General features: G+C 48.8%; 1 protein-coding gene across 3 annotated transcripts; it reads left to right on the top strand.

Moving 5' to 3' along the window:
- Positions 1–5,101: 5,101 nt before the first annotated feature.
- AP1M2 (adaptor related protein complex 1 subunit mu 2) lies at positions 5,102–20,390 on the top strand. 3 transcript variants are annotated; one of them, XM_037818293.1, is made up of 13 exons: positions 5,102–5,233; positions 6,368–6,524; positions 6,723–6,790; positions 8,021–8,151; positions 8,267–8,414; positions 8,521–8,647; positions 9,016–9,164; positions 9,248–9,319; positions 18,527–18,685; positions 19,167–19,292; positions 19,570–19,645; positions 19,998–20,044; positions 20,217–20,390. In XM_037818293.1, the coding sequence occupies exons 1-12, from the start codon at positions 5,192–5,194 to the stop codon at positions 20,018–20,020; spliced, it is 1,278 nt and encodes a 425-aa protein (XP_037674221.1). In that variant the 5' UTR covers positions 5,102–5,191; the 3' UTR covers positions 20,021–20,044; positions 20,217–20,390. The 3 variants fall into 3 exon arrangements, with proteins under 3 accessions (XP_037674221.1, XP_037674222.1, XP_037674220.1); XM_037818294.1 differs by having other exon boundaries at positions 9,022–9,164; positions 19,998–20,390; XM_037818292.1 differs by having other exon boundaries at positions 19,998–20,390.
- Positions 20,391–21,360: the final 970 nt, after the last annotated feature.

Genomic DNA, 21,360 nt, shown 5'->3' with positions numbered 1-21,360 from the left:
AGTGAATTTCGTGGTGGACAATGTCCAAGATTAACTGTACAAGTATAATAAAAGTTCTTTCATGAACTAGAGCAGATGTATGATACTATTATAAGGAGTTAATAATAGAGAGGTATACATGAAAAAATGTGCCTATTACAAACTATAGACTGTAGTTAATAGTAATATTTTAATACTCTTTCATCAACAGTAACAAATGTACTACACCAACACTATGGGTCAATAATATGGGAGGATAAGGGGTATGGGAAAATTGGGGTTTTCCTTTTTATTTTTATTTCTTTTCTGGAGAAATTAAAATGTTCTAAGTTTGATCGTGGGGTTGTATGCATAACCATGTGATAACACTGTGAACCAGTGACTGTCTACTTCAGATGGTTTCTTTGCTGTGTGAATATATCTCAGCAAAATTGCATTAAAAAAAAAATAAGTTGGCTCATTCTGAGAGAAACAAACAAACAAAAAAAACTTCCAGTGCCACCCAGCTGGGCTGTGGTGGGGAGCACAGGGCACTGGGAGAGTTCAGAGGACAAATCTGGGCTGGACCTGGGGTGAGAGGTCAGAGAGAGAGTTCCCAAGGAGGAGAGCTGAGAGCTGAGTGAGATGGAGGTGAAGAAAGCAAAGGGGAGGGCGTTCTGCCCACAGAGGTCAGGAGCCAGAGGAAAGAGAAAGAGAGGGAGAGAGAGGAACTGAAATTATAAATTACTGAAGTCAACTTGTGTCTGGGGGCTGCAGGTTTAAGCGGAGCCTGGTGGCAGAGGTCAGCTGGTGGGGAGTTGGGGAGAGCTCCAGGACAATGGGGAGCCATGGAGGATGTGAGAGCAGGTGTGCATTTCACAGAGATTCCCTTAAAGGCATAGAGAAGAGAATGACAGAGGCCAAAGGCAGGCCCCCGGGGGGTGGAACTGGGGTAAGGCCACCGCCCCTGGGGGGCAGGGGAGGTTGCAGCTGAGGCCGGCAGGGTGTCAGCAGACAGAGCCGCTCTTGTTCTCAGCCCCACTGAAGCTTTTGAGCTGATGAATTTTTCAGCCAAACAGGCCTAGAGTTTCAGTTTCCAGGACATTGGGCCCAGACTTTTGGGTTCTGTTAACTGCCTGAAAACATCTCATCAAGGGCAGGCCCTGGGGACAGGGGCCTTTGTAAGACTCAGGGATGCCCAGATCGCCCCTAGCTGCTTTCTGAGCAGGGGGGCTGGTGGGAGCACAGGAACCACCCCCCTCCCCAATTCTGAGCCGAGGTAGCATTAGAGCTTGGGTTCTGCAGGGCTTGCATCCCAGCTGGGTGACCATTTGCAAGTCACTCGCCGTCTCTGTGCCTCCCCCTCTCTGAGCCTCAAGTTTCTCCATTGTCAAATGGAAACGATAGCGGGTCCCTAATTCAAAGGGCGGTGGTGAGGATTCCCACATGCAGAGAGAGAAAGCCAATTTGTTGGCAATAGTTCCACTGGGATCCCGACCCGGCCATACAGCAGAGCGCCTGGGAGCCCAGCCGGGCCCGGGCTCTGGAACCGGACTCCCTTGCCCCTGGCTGGGTGACCTTGGGTGAGTGGCTTAACCTCTCTGTGCTTCTGCTTTTTCCACTAAAGATGAACAAGAACAGTGTGGGAGGATGCTCTACAAATGTGCTCTGCAGCCGTCCTTGTGGTCGGTGAGAGATGGGAGGAGGCTGTTCTCTCACTTTCCGCCCCTCCCCTCCCAGGTCCCCCACCCCCACCCCCACCCTCAGATGGGTTGGGGAAGGAGAGGTGAGGCCCAGGCCCTTGGGGTGTCACCCCCTGGAGGCCCTGCCACACCTGTCCCTTCCTCCCTCCCGGGAGCAGGTCCCTTTCACTTCCCCACTCGCCCCCAAAACACCCTGCCCTTAGGATCGCAGATGTCTTGGGGTCGTGGGATTGAACAGCAGCTCTGCAGAAGCTGATCTAAGCCCAGAGCTCTTCCTAGTAACTCTGCAAACCCCAGGCGCAGCCCTGGGCGGGGGCACCGCCACTCTTTACGCCCACTGAGGAGAAGTGGAAACTGAGGCACAGGTGGCTTAGTGCGTAGCCCCTGCCTTCCAGCCAGTGTGTGCTGGAAAGAGCCTGGAACTCAGCACCTGTGCTTTTATTTATTATTTTTTAATTTATTTTTTAGAGCAGATGTAAGTTTACGGAAAATCATGCAGAAAGTACAGAGTTCCCATACAACACAGCTTTCCCTATGATTAACATTTTTAATGCAATTTTATTGAGATATATTCATATAACATACAGTCCTTCAAAGTGTACAATCAGTTGTTCATAGTTTGCATTGATCACCACAATCAATCTTTGAACAGTCATTACTACAAAAAATAAAAGAAAAATTAGAATAAAAAAGAACGTCCAAAACATTCCATTCCCCTCCTCCCCTCATTGTTCATTTACTTTTTTTCCACATTCAATCATTGCTTTTTTTAACTTTATCAAAAAAATTAGAAAACAAACAGTAAAAAAACATTTCAAACAAAATCAAAACAAAGGAATAAGAAAAAAAAAAAATAACCTAAGTAACGATATTGCTCCAAAATGTTCCTACCCTACCCAAAGAAAATAAACAGACTATAACTCAACAAATGAATAAAGAAAACAAATAACCTAAAATAACTACATTTCTGTGAACTTGTTCCTACCACACCCCCCAGAAATTAACAAACCATACTCATTCCTGAGCATTCCCATAACCTGTAATTATCATTTTGCATGTGCTGCTCCTTTACTTTTTTACAATTGATGAAACAATATTATCATATTTATATTACTAACTAAAATCCATACTTCACCTTAGGGTTCATTCTTTGAGTTGTACAGTTTGATGTTGGTTTTTTTTAAAAATTGGATTGTGGTAGCATATATATAAGTCACGAAATTTCCCACTTTAACCACGATCAAGTACACAATTTAGAGGTGTCAGTTACATTCACAGGGTCGTGCTACCCTCCCCACCATCCTTTACCAAGACTTTTTCCATCACCTCAAACAGAAACTCTACTCATTAAGCCTTAACTCCCCAGTCCCCAGTCCCTGGTAACCTGCATTCTAATTTCTGTCTCTTGAATTTGCATATCCTAATTATTTCCTAGATGTGGAATTGTATGACGTCTGTCCTTCGGTGTCTGGCTTCTTTCACTCACATGCTGGTAACAGTAGCTGACACCAATGATCAGTGCTACATCCCAGGCACTGATCCACGTCATGTTGTAGATAATAACTTGCATAATCTATGCAATAATCCAAGGAGGGGAGGACACTTATTAACCCTTTTTTGCAGATGTGCCAACGGCAAGCTGGGAAGAGGGGGCCAGGTGCCCAAACCAGCTGGGCCCCCCATCCCCCCTTCACACTTGGCCACACACACGTCAACAACAACAACAAAAGCCATACTAGTAACCACTTCCTGCCAGCTGCTTCACAGAGGCACCTTCCCTTGGGTTCTCGTGGACGTCATGCCCTCTTTGTCCCATCCCAGGCCCCGGCTCAAAATTCAGGGACACAAAGCCGGTAAGTCCCCCAACACGCCAAGGGCTGGGCAAATGTTCACTGACAATAATATCCTCTTACTGTGACATCATTTCCGGGCCTCTGCAAAATGCCAGCTCCTTCTCTGATTTTGCTGCCTCCCAGCCCCCCACTTACTCTCTACCACCCCTCCCCAGCTGGGTTCAGTTGTCCCCGGAGCTCTTGTCCCCATTGGGAAACATCTCTTTTTTTTGGTTTATATGTTGTCCATCTCTTGCCCCACCAAGAGTGAGGGCAATGCCTTGTCCATTTGCCCACCCACAGAGAACAGAGATGCTCACTCACTGTGTGACTCATCATGGTGAAAGGTGCTTCCAAAGGGCCGATGCAGCACACAGTAGGCGCTCAATAAATATTTGTCGAATGAATAATAATATGTAATCATAGAGTTGTCATCATCGTCATCATCATAATCACTACCACTTATCTCTTAAACATTCTATCAACATTTTAGCATCACATAGTAGGAACTTTATATTTTTTGAATGAACGAATAAGTGTAATATTAGGAATAATAATGAAAACAGCTGTGTTTGTCCTACTCAGAGTCCTACCCACAATTCCTGTCACTGATTGAAACAATTTACTAGTGAATAAATCTTGGGAGTGAAGAACTAAATTAATTATTGTATGAATGAATGAATGAACAAATGAATTTGGCAAATATTATTGAGCATCTACCGTGTGCCCAAGCTTGTGCTGGGTGCTGGGGACACGGCCAACTGCAGGACAAAGTCTCTGCCCAATTGGGGCTGGTGAGTTTTGGGTGAGATAGAAGAGAGAAAAGATGGTTGCATGTATGGATGGATGGATGGATGTGTGGCTGTATGGATGGTTGGATGGATGGATGGATGGATGGATGGAGGGATGGATGGAGGGATGGAGGGATGGATGGATGGGTGGGTGGATGGATGGAGGGATGGGTGGATGGAGGGATGGAGGGATGGATGGATGGAGGGAGGGATGGATGGATGGGTGGATGGATGGGTGGGTGGGTGGATGGAGGGATGGAGGGATAGATGGATGGATGGATGGATGGATGTGTGGCTGTATGGATGGTTGGATGGATGGAGGGATGGGGGATGGATGGATGGGTGGGTAGATGGATGGGTGGATGGATGGAGGGATGGATGATGGATGGGTGAGTGGAGGGATGAGTGGATGGAGGGATGGATGGAGGGATGGGTGGATGGAGGGATGGATGGATGGATGGATGGATGTTTGGATGGATGGATGATGGATGGATGGTTGGATGGATGGATGGATGGTTGGATGGATGGATGGATGGATGGATATTTGGGTGGATGGATGGAGGGACGGATGGAGGGATGGGTGGATGGATGGATGGTTGGATGAATGGATGGATGGATGGATGGATGAATTGATGGTCTGACGTCTGCGCCCACCAGCCCTTCTGGATGCAAATGCAAAGTAAGGCCGCGCAGCTATCGGGTCCCAAGCCCCGCCCAGCCCCCCCCCCCGCTCTCCGCCGTGGCCTTTCGGTCGGCCAACAGCGCGGCGCACCTGGCGGCTTCCCCTTTAAGAGGTGCTCACCTGGCCGCTCACCTGGGCGCGAGCGCTTCCGCAGGAAGAAGGAAGCGGCGCCGCCATCCGCTCCTAGCGCTCCTTCCCCGCCTCCCGGGTTTGTCGGTCGCCACCATGTCCGCCTCGGCCGTCTTCATCCTCGATGTTAAGGGCAAGGTGAGGCCGGACGCGAGGTGGGGGGCCGCGAACAGGTGAGGCCGCCGGGAGCGCCGCCTCTCCGCCCCTGCCGGGGAGGCCCGGGAGAGCGACCCGAGCTTCGGAGCCCACCGTCCCCCACCCCCAACCCCGGGGATCCCATCTCCAGCGCTTATCAGCGGTGCCCCTGGGGCCAGGAGCTTCGCCTCGCCGAGCCTCAGTTTCCCCATTCACAAAAGTGCGAATAACAGAGGCTCCCACCCAGCGAGAATGGATAAAAGTCGATGCGTGTAAAGCGCAGGGCCCTGTAGCCCCGCTGCAAACATTAGGCGTCCATATCCGGGCAGGCGGCCGGGACCCAGGTCCTAATCCCCCCGGGGGGCTGCAGGTGACCGTCCCGAAGCCCCTCACCTGCCTGGTAATCTAATGCAATCGCAGGAGAAGTGATGCTAGTGGTGAAAATAATCACTGATAATAACACTGGGAGCTAAGATGTGGCTCTCCCTGTTCTCAACACTCAGCTCATTAACCTTAGAAAGAAACTACTATTATTTCTGAGCTTTCTCCTACCAGGCCCAGCTATGGAAGCTATATGGGTGAAATCTTTTATTTTCTTTTTTCCTTTCCCTTCCACTTCTCTTCCTCTCTCCCTCCCTCCCATTTGCCTTTCCTCCCTGCTTCCCATCCATCCTTCCTTCCCTCCTTCCCACGGCACCAGTTTGCTGCATGTGAATTCCTAGCTAAGAGTCGGAATTCTCAAGCCAGGCCACCTTGATTCAATTTCCAGTTTCTGCACTTCTCTTGGACATGGTTCATAAACTTACAGAGCCTCAGCTTGCCCATCTGTGAAATGGGGAAACTGATCACCCCTTACAGCACAGCGTGGCGGTGAGCGTGAAATAAGTGAGCCAACGACACATCTTTAGAGCCCAGCCCCTGGTGCCTGGCGAGGGCTCCATGGGCATTAGCTGTTGTCACTATGCACCCATCTCATTGAGGAGGAAATCGAGGCACAGAGAGGCCGACAGAGCCTTGCCCAGGCCCCTCTGCCAGGAAGCGGGGCCAGAACCGGGCAGTCCAATGCCCTGGGATGGGATGGAAGGTTCCGGAATCCCGGTGGTGACCGGTGGCCCGGCCCTCTCTGCCCATCCCCAGCCCCTGATCAGCCGCAACTACAAAGGTGATGTAGCCATGAGTGAAATCGAGTACTTCATGCCTTTGCTGGTGCAGCAGGAGGAGGAGGGCATCCTGGCCCCGCTGCTGAGCCACGGCCGTGTCCACTTCCTGTGGATCAAGCACAGTAACCTCTACTGTATCCAGCCAGGTGCAGGCCCTGGCCCAGAGAGGGTGGGCTGTGGATAGGAGCCACACAGCACGTGGGTGGCTCCAGCTGGGTGCACGGGGAGCCAGAGATCGGGGTGGTGCTGGGGGGCTGGCAAGGGGGTTCTGGGTGCCATCCGACCCCCCATCCTCTCAAATAGCACTTTTTCCTTAACCTCATTGCCTGCAGTGGTTGCTACCACACTGAAGAATGCAAACGCCTCCTTGGTGTATTCTTTCCTCTACAAGGTGGTGGAGGTAGGTGCTGGCACCCCGCTGGCCGGCTGCTCTGTCTGTCTGTCCAGCCACCTCTTTCAGGATTCACTTCTCCAGGAAAGCCTTCCCCATCCTCCCTGGGAGATGCCTCTGGGTTGCCTGTGCTTCCCCCATCAAAGCCCCATTACACTGTGTCTTCACTGGCTGCTTATGGACAGGGAGTGTCAGCTCCATCCCCAGCCAGAGGGCCTGGGCTCCAATCTCAACTCCCCTCCTTCCTGGCTGTGTGGCCTTAAGCAAGACACATCCCCTCTCTGGGCCTTTAAACTGGGAGTAATCATTCCTGCCTCAGGGTTGTACACATTAATCCAATTGCTATGTGTGAGGATGCCTAAAACCGTGCTCGGTATACAGTAAGTACTCAATAAATGCTCACTATTACTGTTAGCATTTTGCTAATGTTTTCATAATCATCCAGTAACAACTTATTGAGCATTTGCTAGGTGCCGTTCTCGACAGCAAACATTGACTTGCTTCCTCTCTGCCAGATAAAGGGACACAGCCATGGATGGGGTCGGTCCCTGCCCTCTTAGCTCTCGGAGGTTAATTAAAGGGATCAAGACAACACCCTGCAGAGATGAGGGGATTAAATAGGACAGTGGGATAACCAGTAGCTAGGGTGTCACTCTGGCAGTGACATTCACGTAGGATGTCTCTCGGGAGGTGATCTTCGAGCTAGAGGCCTGAACGACAGACAAAGAGCCCACTGTGGGGCGAGCTGGGGGAAGAGGGTCCTGGGCAGAGAGCATAGGCCCTGAGGTGGGCCCCCAGCGGTACGAGCGAGGGGTTCTCTGCTGGGGTTTCACCGACTCTCCGCTGGGGGTCCCCAGATCCCCAAGGACCCGTGGATAGAATTCAAGGGGTCCCTGAACCTGGGTGTGGTTCTGTATCATGGGTGTCTTTTGTCGTCCCCTGTATTTTATTTTCCGCATTTACGTCTCTTATTCTGTGATGGATTTGCAGACATCACCAGAAACACAGGGGTCCACGGCCCCCCCCCAAAAGGGTTTCCCTCCTCCCAGAAATCCTCCTGGATTTTCTTACTTCTTGGCTTGCTTGGCTGATTACACACACAGTGGGTGCTCCATAAATGCTTGTGGGCTGGCTGGCTGCATGAGTGGAGATCCAGCACAGCCCATGGCCCGAGCCACACTGGTCACATCCACGTGGTTATCTGTCCTCCCCACCACCACCCCGACCCCCACCCCCCAGGTATTCTCCGAGTACTTCAAAGAGCTGGAGGAGGAGAGCATCCGGGACAACTTTGTCATCGTCTACGAGCTGCTGGATGAGCTCATGGACTTTGGTTTCCCACAGACCACGGACAGCAAGATCCTGCAGGAGTGAGTGGGCCATGGGGGCAGCCCCGGGCCGGGCCCAGTGGACGGAGCCCAGGAAAGGGGCTGGGGAGGTGTCCCTGGGTCCAGCCGCTCGTCCCCTTGCTCGCCCACCTGCCAGGTACATCACGCAGCAGAGCAACAAGCTGGAGACGGGCAAGTCCCGGGTGCCACCCACCGTCACCAACGCTGTGTCCTGGCGCTCGGAGGGCCTCAAGTACAAGAAGAACGAGGTCTTCATCGATGTCATCGAGTCTGTCAACCTGCTGGTGAGCCCTGACCTGGCCCCAGCGGGGGGCCTGGGGGCTGGGGAGGGAGCTCCCTCCCTGAGGCCAGCTCATGGCATCCACTCCCACCCCATTCCTGCACCCCCAGGTTAATGCCAACGGCAGCGTCCTGCTGAGCGAGATCGTGGGCACCATCAAGCTCAAAGTCTTCCTGTCGGGCATGCCGGAGCTGCGGCTCGGCCTCAATGACCGCGTGCTCTTTGAGCTCACTGGCCGTAAGTGTCCCCACCAAGTCCCACCCGGGGACCCAGGGCAATTGCAGCCAGTTCTGCAGTCAGAGCTCGCCCGCCCTCTGCTGGTCACAGGCAGCACTGCAGCTGCTTTTCCATCATGCAAAATTCCTTCCTTCCTTCCACATTTATTGGGCGCCTACTGTATACCAGGCTCAGTTTTAGGCTCTGAGGATGTGGCAGTGAAGAAAACCCACAAATCCCTGCCCTCCCGAGCTGACATCCTAGTGGGTGGAGGAGAGAGCGTAGTGGGGACCAGATGAGGGCACTACGGCTTCGGGTGCCCTCATCTCGTCTGTAAAACGGGGGTGCCGGCAGTGGCCGGAGGGTCACCCCACACGCTCGGCTCTGAGTTTCAGGCAGCAAGAACAAGTCCGTGGAGCTGGAGGACGTGAAGTTTCACCAGTGCGTGCGGCTCTCGCGCTTTGACAACGACCGCACCATCTCCTTCATCCCGCCCGACGGCGACTTTGAGCTCATGTCCTACCGCCTCAGCACCCAGGTGAGGTGGGCACCCCTGAGGGTGGCGGGGGTTGAGCCCAGAGCTTCTGAAAACCCTTCCCTCCCCTTTTCCTCCATCCTCAGGTCAAGCCCTTGATCTGGATCGAGTCCGTCATAGAGAAGTTTTCCCACAGCCGCGTGGAGATCATGGTCAAGGTGAGCTGGGAAGGAGGCGAGATCCTGTCCCCCTGTCTGTCCCCTCACCGCTCTGAGCTCCTCTCCCACCACCACCCAGACCCCTCATCTTGGTGCAACCACACTCCCCCCTGTGCAGCGCCTGGTTCCCCCTCTCACCTTGGCATCTGCATGTTCTGCTCTTCCTCTAACTCTGCCCATGGCTCCCTCTTTCCTTCCCTCACCTCCTTGAGATTCCTGCTCAACTGAGCATCTCTTTTTTAATCATTTTGTCTTATTGTAGGATATGACATATATACATAGAAGTGATAACTTTCCAAGGGCAATTTAGCAAGTAGTTAGAGAGCAAACTTCAAAGAATGTTCTGGGGTGTAGTTCCACAGTTTCACTTATTTCCTTATTGTGAAATATAACATATATGCAAAAAGGTAATATCTTTCAAAGTAAGATTTAACAAGTTGTTATATAGGAAATTTCCAAAAATGTTATGAGTTACAGTACCATAGTTTCAATTATTTCCTTATTGTGAAAAAAACACAGATACGAAAAGGGGATAGCTTTCAACTTACAATTTAACAAGTAGCTTTAGTAGCTGTCCATATCCTTACCATTAAGTTCACCCTTATTATCATGTCTGTACGTATTAATTATCCTTCCCCTGTCATAAGCTTCTGTCTATCTCTAAGTCCCCTCTATTCTGCATTATAAGACACTTATTTTGCATTATTCATGGAGTCCACATTAGTGGTAACACACAATATCTCTCCTTTTGTGTCTGACTAATTTCACTCAGTATTAGGTCTTCAGGGTTCATCAATGTTGTCATATGTTTAAAGACCTCGTTCCTTCTTAACTGCTGTGTAATATTCCATCATACAGCTATACCATATTTTGTTGATCCATTCATCTGTTGAAGGACACTTGGATTGTTTCCATCTCTTGGCAATTGTGAACAATGCCGCTATGAACATCAGCGTGCAAATGTCTGTTGGTGTCCCTGCTTTCAGATCTTCTGGGTATATACCGAGAAGTGGAATTTCTGGATCGTAGGGTAACTTGATATCTAGTTTTCTGAGGAAACACCGAACTGTCTTCCACAGTGGCTGTACCATTATACCGTCCCACCAGCAATGAATAAGAGTTCCAATTTCTCCACACCTTCTCCAGCATTTGTAGTTTCCTGTTTATTTAATGGCAGCCATTCTTATTGGCGTGAGAGGATATCTCATTGTGGTCTTAATTTGTATCTCCCTAACAGCTAGTGAAGATGAACATTTTTTTCATATGTTTTTTAGCCATTTGTATTTTGTCTTCAGAGAAATGTCTTTTCATATCTTTTGCTCATATTATAATTGAGTGGTCTGTACTATTGTCATTGAGTTGTAGGATTTCTTTATATATGCAAGATAGCAGTTTCTTATGAGATACATGGTTCCCAAATATTTTCTCCCATTGTGTTGGCTGCGTCTTTGACAAATTCCTTTGAGGTACAGAAATTTCATTCTGAGGAGTCCCCGTTTATCTATGTTTTCTTTCATAGCTTGTGCTTTGGGTGTAAGGTCTAAGAAGCAACCTCCTAACACTAGGTCTTGAAGATGTTTCCCTACATTATCTTCTAGGAGTTTATGGTACTGTCTCTTATATTGAGGTCTTAGATTCACTTTGAGTTAATTCTTGTATAGATTGGAGGTAGGGGTCCTCTTTCATTCTTTGGGATATGGATATCCAGCTCTCCCAGCCTCATTTGTTGAAGAGACTGTTATGTCCCAGTTCAGTGGATTTGGGGGCCTTATCAAAGATCGGTCAACCATATATCTGGGGTCTATTTCTGAACTCTTGATTCAATTCCATTGATTGATATGTCTATCTTTGTGCCAGTACCATGCTGTTTTAACTATTGTGGCTTTATAGTAAGCTTCAAAGTCAGAAAATGTAAGTCCTCCCTCTTCATTTTTCTTTTTAGAACGTTTTTAGCAATTCAAGGCTCTTTTCCCTTCCAAATAAATTTGATAACTAGCTTTTCCAAGTCTGCAAAGTAGGTTATTGGAATTTTGATTGGGATTGCATTGAATCTGTAGATCAGTTTGGGTAGGATTGACATCTTAATGATATTTAGCCTTCCTATCCATAAGCATGGGATATCTTTCCATCTCTTTAGGTCCCCTTTTATTTATTTTAGTAAAAACATGTAATTTTCTATGTAGAGAGGTCTTTTAATCCTTGGTTAAGTTTCTTCCTAGGTATTTGATTTTTTTAGTTGCTATTGTGAATGGAATTTTTTTCTTGATTATCTCTTCAGTTAGGTGATTTCTAGTGTATAGGAACATTACTGACTTATGTGCATTAATCTTGTATCCTGCTACATTGCTGAATTTATTATCTCAAGTAGCTGTAGTTGTCAACTTCTCAGGATTTTCCAAATATACAGTCATATCATCTGCAAATAATGACAGTTTTACTTCTTCCTTTCCAATTTGGATGACTTTTATTTCTTTCTCTTGCTCTAGCTAGAACTTCTAGCACAATGTTGAAAAACAGTGGTGACAGCGGGCATCCTTGTCTCATTCCTGATCTTAGGGAGAAGGCTCTCAGTCTCTCAGTGTTGAGTTCTATGCTGGCTGTGGGTTTTTCATATATGCCTTTTATCATATTGAAAAAGTTTCCTTCAATTCCTACCTTTTGAAGTGGTTTTATCAAAAAAGGATGCTGAATTTTGTCAAATGCTTTTTCAGCATCTATTGAGATGATCATTTGATTTTTCCCTTTCTGTTTGTTAATGTGTTGTATTACATTGATTTCCTTATTTTGAACCACTCTTGCATGCCTGGGATGAACCCCACTTGGTGATGGTGTATGATTTTTTTAATGTGTCTTTCAATTAAATTTGCAAGTATTTTGTTGAGAATTTTTGCATCTATATTCATTAGGGACCCATCTGGGTCAGAGCATTGCAAACTCTCTCTGACTCTGCTATCTCCACCCTTGTCTGGGTCAGAGAGCTGAGAACTGAAAATGGCTGAGGCTTTCTCCACGGAGAAACTCAGGTTGAGAGAGAGAAAAAGGGAAAGAAAACCCCTCTTCAGAGCCAGTCCACGGCCCCCCAGTTTTGCCCATCAGCTAGAGATAGTACTTGGTCTTCTGGGCTCCCTTTCCTGGGACACAGGAGTTTTCTGGCTCTCTAAGGTCATCTGTCTCTAAAAGCCTCTGTTTTTTTTTTTTTCAATTTAATTTATTTTTTCTGTCAGCTCCACCTCCTCTCCACTGGGAGCAACCTCAGGGTACTTTGCTGCTTGTTAGGGGTTTGTCTATGTTTGTAGTTTGTATTGAGCAGTCTACGTTTGTTAACTAAAACCCCAGTTGGAGCTGGGCTGAGCTATATTTGCTTGCTTCTTGCTTTGGGACTGCTGCTTTCTCCCACAGCAAGGTCTTACAGCTCAGCCTGCTGTGGGGTGAGGGGGCTCCCGGCATGGTTCTGCAGTTTTTGCTTACAGATTTTATGCTGCGATCTCAGCCATTCCACCCAATCTAGGTTGGTGTACGATGTGTGGACAGTCACAGTTGTCCCCCAGCAGTTGTTCCAGATTAGTTACTAGTTGTTCCTGGTTGTTTATTAATTATTCCAGGGGACTAACTAAATTCCACTCCTCTTTATGCCACCATCTTGCCCCTCCCTCCTCAAATTATTTTTTATTTGCCCAACAGTATTTTTTATTACCATAAGATCTATTATTTTTTAATTGACTCTTTCAAATTCTTCTTTATGCTCTTTGACGGCCTTCTGATGTCCTTTATGTCCTTGGGCATCTCACTGAAGTCGTTTTGGAGATTTGTGTGTACTTCTTTGATTATTTTCTCCAAGTTCAGTGTCTCCTCTGGCTTTTCATTTTGGTCATTTGGGTTGTCCGTATCTTCTGATTTCTTCAGGTGCTTTATAATTTTCTGTTGTTGTTGGCCATGTAGCATTTGCTTATCTGGATAGATTTCTTTTAGGATGTGCAGGATTATTTGAACATTTGTCTGTAATTTGGCAGAGCTACAGCTTGGTGGAGTGTACTTTCCCTGTCCTACCAGCAGATGGCACTTTTGAGCCACGTCTTACTCTCAAGCCAGCTCCTCCCAACTTTATCTCTGCACTGGGCAGGGTCCAAACCAGGTGGAAATTCAGTCAGTGCACTAATTTTCCGAGTGCACTGGGGACTTCCAGCCCCGTGGGAGGGGAGCAGGTCCCACACGGTTTGGCAGGGAGTCCAGTCCAGGCTGCAGTGGTCCTGGCAGTTCCTGGGGCTGTGAGTGGACTACCCTGGCGCTGTGGATGTGCGTGTCTCACCTTGCAGCTCAAATGCACTGCAGTCCCTGTCTGCTGTGCGTCTACAAGTCCCTGGGGTTGCAGAGGGCTCCTGACACTTCCATGCAGCACCCTTGCATCTTGGCTGTGCACACCGCAGGCTTCTGTGGAGGAACAATATTTGCTGTCACAAGACTGCCAAATTCTGAGTTCCCTCATGTTATCTCCCCAGCCAACTGCTGAGATGGGTGCACAGGACTTAGAAAGCTGCTTGTGCCACTCTCGGCAGCTGGCTCTAGCATGGGAGCTCTTGGCTGCAGGGCTGCAAAGGGCTATCACCCCAGCCAGCCTCCCGTCCCCGGCAGCCTTCTGGCTGAACACTCACCCGTCCTAAATGCAGTCTCTCGGCCTCTCCAGCTCCGTCCTCACTATGTGGTGTAGAAGTCCCTGCCCGGCCGGAGGCACCCTGGACCTGCTGTTCTGGAAGCACTTTCTGTTCTTTATCTAGTGTTTTCCATGGAGGAGAATTTTGCTCTGCTTCTCCTAATCTGCCATCTTCTCAGAAGTCAGCTTGAATCTTACATGACTGATTTCTTTGCTTTCCTTTATACTTTTGCCATCCCCGCTGGCACACTTGAATATTTCGTTCTGCCTGTTTCTGACCTTTATGTGAATGGAATCATGCCATATGGGTTGTTTAATCTTTGTATATATTACTTGCTTCCATATAACATTGATTTGAGATGAATCCAAGGAGCTATAGCTCATCCGTCCTTTTTTTAAAAAACTTTATTTTGTCGAATAGTTGTAGATTTACAGAAGATTCATGCCGAAAGTACAGCGTTCCTATATAACCCCCGTGCACACACACACACACACAGTTTTCCCCTATTATTAATATTTTGCATTGGTAGCGTACTTTTGTTACAATTGATGAACCAATATTTTTATAACTAGATTATTAACCAGTTTTATAACTTTATTATTAACCAGTGCTTTGGGGGAGGGATATATAACTGGAAATAGGATTGCCAGGTCATATGGTAATCCTATACTTCATTTTCTGAGGAACAGAAAACTGTCTTCCATGGCTGCTGTACCATTTTACATTCCCTCCACAAAGCACAAGCATTCCTAGTTCTCATCCTTGCCAGCACTTATCTTCCTATTTTTTTTTTAATAGTAGCTAATCTGTTGGGTGTGAAATGGTATCTCATTGTGTCATGTCCCCCCCACACACACACACAGTGGCCAAATCCTTTTTTTTTTTAAATTCAATTTTATTGAGCTATATTCACATACCATACAATCATCCATGGTGTACAATCAGCTGTTCACAGCACCATCATATAGTTGTGCATTCATCACCCCAATCTATTTTTTGAACATTTTTTGTACGAGAAAAAGTAAAAATAAGAATAAAAAATGCAAGTAAAGGACACCCAAATTATCCCCCCATTCCCACCCTATTTTTCATTTAGTTTTTTGTCCCCATTTTTCTATTCATCTATCCATACACTAGATAAAGGGTATGTGATCCACAAGGTTTTCACAATCACACTGTCACCCCTTGTAAGCTATATTGCTATACAACTGTCTTCAAGAGTCAAGGCTACAGGGTTGCAGTTTGATATTCAGGTATTTGTTGCTAGCTATTCCAATGCATTAAAACCTAAAAAGGGTTATCTGTATAGTGTGTAAGAATGTCCACCAGAGTGACCTCTCGACTCCATTTGGAATCTCTCAGCCACTGAAACTTCATTTCATTTTGCATCCCCCTTTTGGTCAAGAAGATGTTCTCCATCCCACGATGTCAGGTCCAGATGCAGCCTCAAGAGTCATATCCTGCATTGCCAGGGCGAGTCATACCCCTGGGTGACAGATCCCGCATATGGGGGAGGGCAGTGAGTTAACCCACGGAGTTGGCTTAGCTAGAGAGAGAGGCCACATCTGAGCAACAAAAGTTACCTAGGGGGAGACTCTTAGGCACAATTATAAGCAGGTTTAGCCTCTCCTTTGCAGTAATGAGCTCCATAAGGGCAAGTCCTATGAAAGAGGGCTCAGCACATCAAACTGCTTGTCCTCAATGTTTGTGAGAACATCAGCAACAACCCTGGTGGGGAAGCCCAACACATCCTCATTTTTCCCCAGCTCCACAGGGGGGCCTTGCATATATATTTTTATTCTCTGCCCAAATTACTTTGGGATGTGTCACTATTTCACACTGACGTTGCAAACCTACCAGGTCTCACTTCCTTATTAAACGTTCCTTGTAATTATGGTATTTGAACAAACTGTATGAGTTAAATTGTTTAGTAAATATAGATCCTACACCAACTAAACATCTCTTCCCTTGGTCTCACACAGAAGTTGAAGTTTTAAAACACAGTATCATCCTTTACCCTTTGGCCCGATTTGCCCTCGTCCAAACCACATCTGTTTCATTCATATCTCTAGTTGAAGTCTGGACTCTTTTTCAGCTTTTTTAACAGTTGCTGTATGTGCTAATACTAACATCCATATCTGCCGAGCTCTAGCTCTGAGTTTCAGGTGTCACGCAGATACCCAATGTTCGAGATCAATCAGGTTATACACAACGGGATCAGCGTCTCAGAATCTGGAGACAGCCATTACGATTCAGGAATAGATGTGACTGCTGTAAGAGCTTACAACCCAGGGACCATTACAATAAGCGTTCCCCTGATAAGCTGTGCTCTAAGAATCAATTCTGAGTTTACACATTGTAGTTAGTCCATATTGGTGTTATTGTGGTTTTGATTTGCATTTCCCTGATGACTAATGTCATCTTTTCATGTGCTTTTTGGCCATTTTTTATCTTCTTTGGAGAAATGTCTATTCCAGTTCTTGACCCAGTTTTTAATTGGGTTGTTTGTCTTTTTATGGTTGTGTGAGAAGACTTCTTTATATATTCTGGATATTAAACCCTTATTGGATATACGATTTCCAAATATTTTCTGCCGTTCTGTAGGGTGTCTTTTCACTTTCTTGATGTCTTTGGATGCCTAAAAGTTTTTTATCTTGATGAGGTCCAGTTTATTTTTTCTGTTTTTGCTCATGTTTTTGATGTAAAGTCTTAAGAATTCATTACCTAATACAAGGTCCTGAAGAAATAGCCCTGTGTTTTCTTATGGGAACTTTATTATAGATTTTGTGTTTATATTTAGGTCTTTGGGTCATTTTGAATTAATGTTTGTATATAGTGTGAGGTAGGGGTCCTCCTTCATTCTTTAGCATGTGGATTTCCAGTTTTCCCAGTGACATTTGTTGAGACTATTCTTTCCCCATTGAGTAGACTTGGCATCCTTGTCAAAAATCTGTTGGTCATAAATGTGAGAGTTTATTCTGAATTCTCAATTCTGTTCCATTGGTCTGTATGTCTGTCCTTGTGCCAGTACTATGCTGTTTTATTGTGGTTTTGTAACATATTTTAAGATTGGAAAGTGAGTCCTCCAATTTCATTCTTTTGCAAGATTTTTTTTGCTATTTGGGACCCCTTACCCTTCCATATAAATTTGATAATTGGCTTTTCCATTTCTGCAAAGAAGATTGTGTTTGGGATTGAGTCAAATCTGTAAATTGCTTTGGATAGAATTGACATCTTGATATTTAGTCTTCCAATCTATGAATGACGTGGAATGCCCTTCCATTTATTTAGGTCTTCTTTGATTTCTTTTAGCAATGTTTTGTTTCCCATGTATAAATCCTTTATATCCTTGACTCAATTTATTTCTAGATATTGGATTCTTTCAGCTGCTATTGCATCCACCGATTTTTACTGTTGTGTAATATTCCAGTGTAAGAAACCACAGCATCTGTCCATTCCCATGTGGGATGGTTTCAGTTCCCGGCGGCTGTGCTTTGTGCTACCGTGAATGGCCCTGGACATATCTCCCAGTGCCCCGAGCAAGAGCTCCTCCAAAGCATGTAGTTTGTTCTTTTATAGATGGGGAAACTGAGGCCCAGAGGGGTTCAGATGTCACTCAGCTAGGAAGAGGGGGGACCCTGCCTCAAATGGAGGTCTGCCTGGCTCCAGAGTCTGCATTGTTAGGCTTGACTTTGTTCCCTAGTTTTGGGGCCTCTGGGGAGCTGGGCTGTGGGTGGGTGGTCACCAGGAAGTTCTCGCTGCCCCTCAGTAGCCCCATATCTGCAGGGAAAGGGAAAGGGGCCATTAAATCTGGTGCTTTCTAGAAAGAACGCCCTCCTGCCTTACCTCCAGGTCTTCTGTCCCTGATCCCACCTCCCCAAACCCAGTCCCCAAATTAGTAAACAAAGCACTAATGATATAATAATAGCTGGGATAGCATCCCTGGGATAAATGCTTGTTGCGGGTCACACAGTGCTAGATATGTAGATAATATAATTTAGTCCTTCATTTGTAAGCAGGGCACGTGATGGTTAGGGACAGCTTGGTTCGCATCCCCGCTGTGCCAGTCACCAGCTGTGCAACTGGGGCAAAGTGTTCTTTTTCTCTGTGCCTCAGTTGCCCTATCTGTAAAATGGACCTTAGGAATGGTTCTTACTTTAGCAAATGGTTGGGAAGGGGAGGTGCATGACACAAGAGGGACCCAGCAAAATCCACCTTCAAACAAAAATTCCTCTGCGATGGGCTCACTTTTTTGGGGTGGGGGGAGGCGTTATTTTTGAACCAGGCAAAGGTGGTTGGCACCATCCCTGTGGAAAGCGCTAGAAGCAGAGCCTCCAAAGTTTTTCTTGTGGGCTGGGCGTCTTGGGGCAAATGCCTTACTGTCTCTGTGCCTTGGTTTTCTCACCTGTGAAATGGGCGGGAGGGATAAGAGGCCCCCACGACCCCACCCCAGGGCTACAGAGGCCCACGATGAGATCGATGGTGCCCAGAAGGGCTTGGTGAATACTGGCGGAACGCAGGAGTGACTTCCCAGTGCCCCACGCTCTTTCCCCGACAGGCCAAGGGGCAGTTCAAGAAGCAGTCGGTGGCTAACAGCGTGGAGATCTCCGTGCCCGTCCCCAGCGACGCCGACTCCCCCCGCTTCAAGACCAGTGTGGGCAGTGCCAAGTACGTGCCGGAGAAGAACGTCGTGATTTGGAGTATTAAGTCCTTCCCGGTTAGCAATGGGGACAGGCGTGGAATCTAGGGTGGGAGTGGGAGTGGGGTGGAGAGACCTGACCTGCCCCCCGCTGAGTGGGGGCAAAACAGAGAATCGCGCACACCCACATACTGGTGGTTAAGCACCCTTCTCCCCACCCTGGTCTCGAGGAAACAGGCTCTGGGTTCGAATCCCGGACCTCGCCTCTCAGAGCTGGGTGGGATTGGCAAACCCACCTGTCCCCGTGGAGCCTCAGTTTGCCCAACCCGGAAACAGGATGGATAAGGCCATCCTGGAGGATATGGCCTGTCCTTGGCATCTGGGGTGTCCTCAGGACCTGAATAACCGTCCCCAGTCAGGTTTCGGGGTCAGAAGCTTTGGCTGAGTTTCTTGTCTTGTAAAAGGGCTGGCAGACATCCCTGCTCCATGTGTTGCCACGGGGAGGGTCTGGGGGCACGGGGGAGCCCCCGGTGTGTCTCACGTCCCCGTGTGCCCTCAGGGTGGCAAAGAGTACCTGATGCGAGCCCACTTTGGCCTGCCCAGTGTGGAGAAGGAGGAGGTGGACGGCCGGCCCCCCATCGGGGTCAAGTTCGAGATCCCCTATTTTACTGTCTCCGGGATCCAGGTGAGGATAGTGGGCAGGGAGTCACCTCCCCTTGATGCCCGCAGTCCCCCTCTTTCCCGCCTCTCGGTCCAGGCCACCTCCCGTGTTCCGTGGCTGGAGTCACCCCTCCCCTGCATGCCTTGTCATCCCCCCAACCGCAGTGCCTCTCCCACGCTCTGCCTGGGTCCCCTCTCCTTCCACCCCTCCCTTTGGCCTGTGCCACCCCCTTCCACGCACACATGGTGTCACGCCACCTGTCTCTCCCTTCCCAGCTCGGGCCACCTCTTTTTCCTTCCAGGTCCGATACATGAAGATCATCGAGAAAAGTGGCTATCAGGCCCTGCCCTGGGTTCGCTACATCACCCAGAGTGGTGGTAAGGCCATCTCGCGCCCCCGGGGGACGGGGTCGGGGACATGGGGGTGGCACTCGGGGCTTTGACCCTATTCCGGCTCAGAAGCGCTCCCAAACCCAACAGGGCCGCCCCTCTTTGTCACTGTGCCACCTGGCCTTGCCCACCTTTAAAACAGGGCGTGCGGTCCCCACCTCCGCCGCCTGGAAACCAGCCCGTTGCCGTGGTTACTGTCCCTTCATTGCGCTCCAACCTTAGCCTGGTGACACTCTGGGCCTGGCTCGGGAGTGCTGGGGCAGGGGATGGATTTGGGGTTCCCTCTCCCCCAATTCTGAGATGGTCTCTGTCCATCCCATTGTTTCCTGTCTCCCTGCAGATTATCAACTTCGGACCACCTAGAAGGAGAAGAGATGGGGCATGAACGTGAGAAAGTGGGGGCTCCCCCTCTCTCCAGGCCCCAGCTGGGAATTTTAAAGAGGGAGGGAGGTCCCAGAGGGTGACGGGGCAAGGACAGTGAGGGCAGGCCCCTGACTTGGCAGTTTTTTTTTTTAATCTCAGTATCCTGCCCAGTTCTGGCCTCTTCCTCTTTCCATAGGCCGGTACCCCGCACCCTCGCGGTGATCCCCAATTTTATATGAAGAAATAGTGGAGGGGCTCAAGACCCCTCTCACGAGTGCCTTCTTTCAATGACCTGCCTTAGGGGGTGTCGGGGGCCCCTCCATCAGCTGCTGAGCTCAGAGGCCCCGCTGGTCCATTCCTCTGAATTTTAGGGTATCATTAAAAAGATGATCCTAGCCACTGCCGGTGTGCTTGCTGGGCCGGGGACTGGGGTGTTGAGATGGGAGTGGGCCGCTCACGTGCACAATGCAGCTCCATCGTCTGCATGGCTCCCGGGAGGAAATGGGGGTGCACGGCCAGGAGTCCCGCCTTTGCCCCGCCCTAGTCATTTCCCCCCATGACTGCCAGCGGGCGCCTGATAATGTCTAAGTCAGATCACCCTCCTCTGCACGGAACCCTCCCAAGGTTCCCACCCGTTTAAAAGTAAAAGTCAAGTCCTCACCGCAGCCCACAAGCCCTGATCTGCCCTGTCACCTCCTGGCCTTCACTTTCACCCACTTTTCCCCTCGCTCACTCGGTTCCAAGCCTCCTCACTGTTCCTGCACACAGCCAGGCTAACTCCCATCTGCTGTTCTCTAGCTGCCTTTTGCCAGAGAGCCACATGGCTGGCTCCCTCCCTCCCCTGCAAGCCGCAAGAGAAATGTCACCTCCTCCGGGAAGCCCTCCCTGACCTGCCTTCCTTTCCCAAACATCTATCACTTACCCGTTTTATCAGCTTCCTAGCGTTCACCGCTCAAAGAAGATTGCATTATTGTCCTCTCCAGCCCCAGACTCCGGGCGTCCATTCTCCCCAGCGCCCAGGGCCCACCTGGGCGATCGTGCACAGTAGTGGCTCAGTAAATCTTTGCACGAAGGTCCCCGTAGTCACCTCCGGCCGCGCCTCCCGCCTCCCAGGCTCGCCCACATGGCAGTTGCGGCGTGAACTTTCCTCCTCGCCCGGGGCCGACTCCCATCTTCCCAGTCTGAGCCAGAACCTGCTCCCTTCCTCACCCACCCACCCCGTCTCCCCGTTTTGTCGTCCTCACGGCGCTGAACGCTCGCCATCTCAAATGATTTCATCCCAGTGTTTGAATGCGCGCTCCCCGGCGCCCAAACTGCGGGAAGGAATGAAACGAAAGCGC

This window comes from Choloepus didactylus, chromosome 25 (genome assembly GCF_015220235.1).
Source record: "Choloepus didactylus isolate mChoDid1 chromosome 25, mChoDid1.pri, whole genome shotgun sequence".
NCBI classification, from domain to species: Eukaryota; Metazoa; Chordata; class Mammalia; order Pilosa; family Megalonychidae; genus Choloepus; species Choloepus didactylus.
The sequence above is the reverse complement of the archived record's forward strand: the minus strand, read 5'-3'. Positions and strand labels throughout refer to the sequence as shown.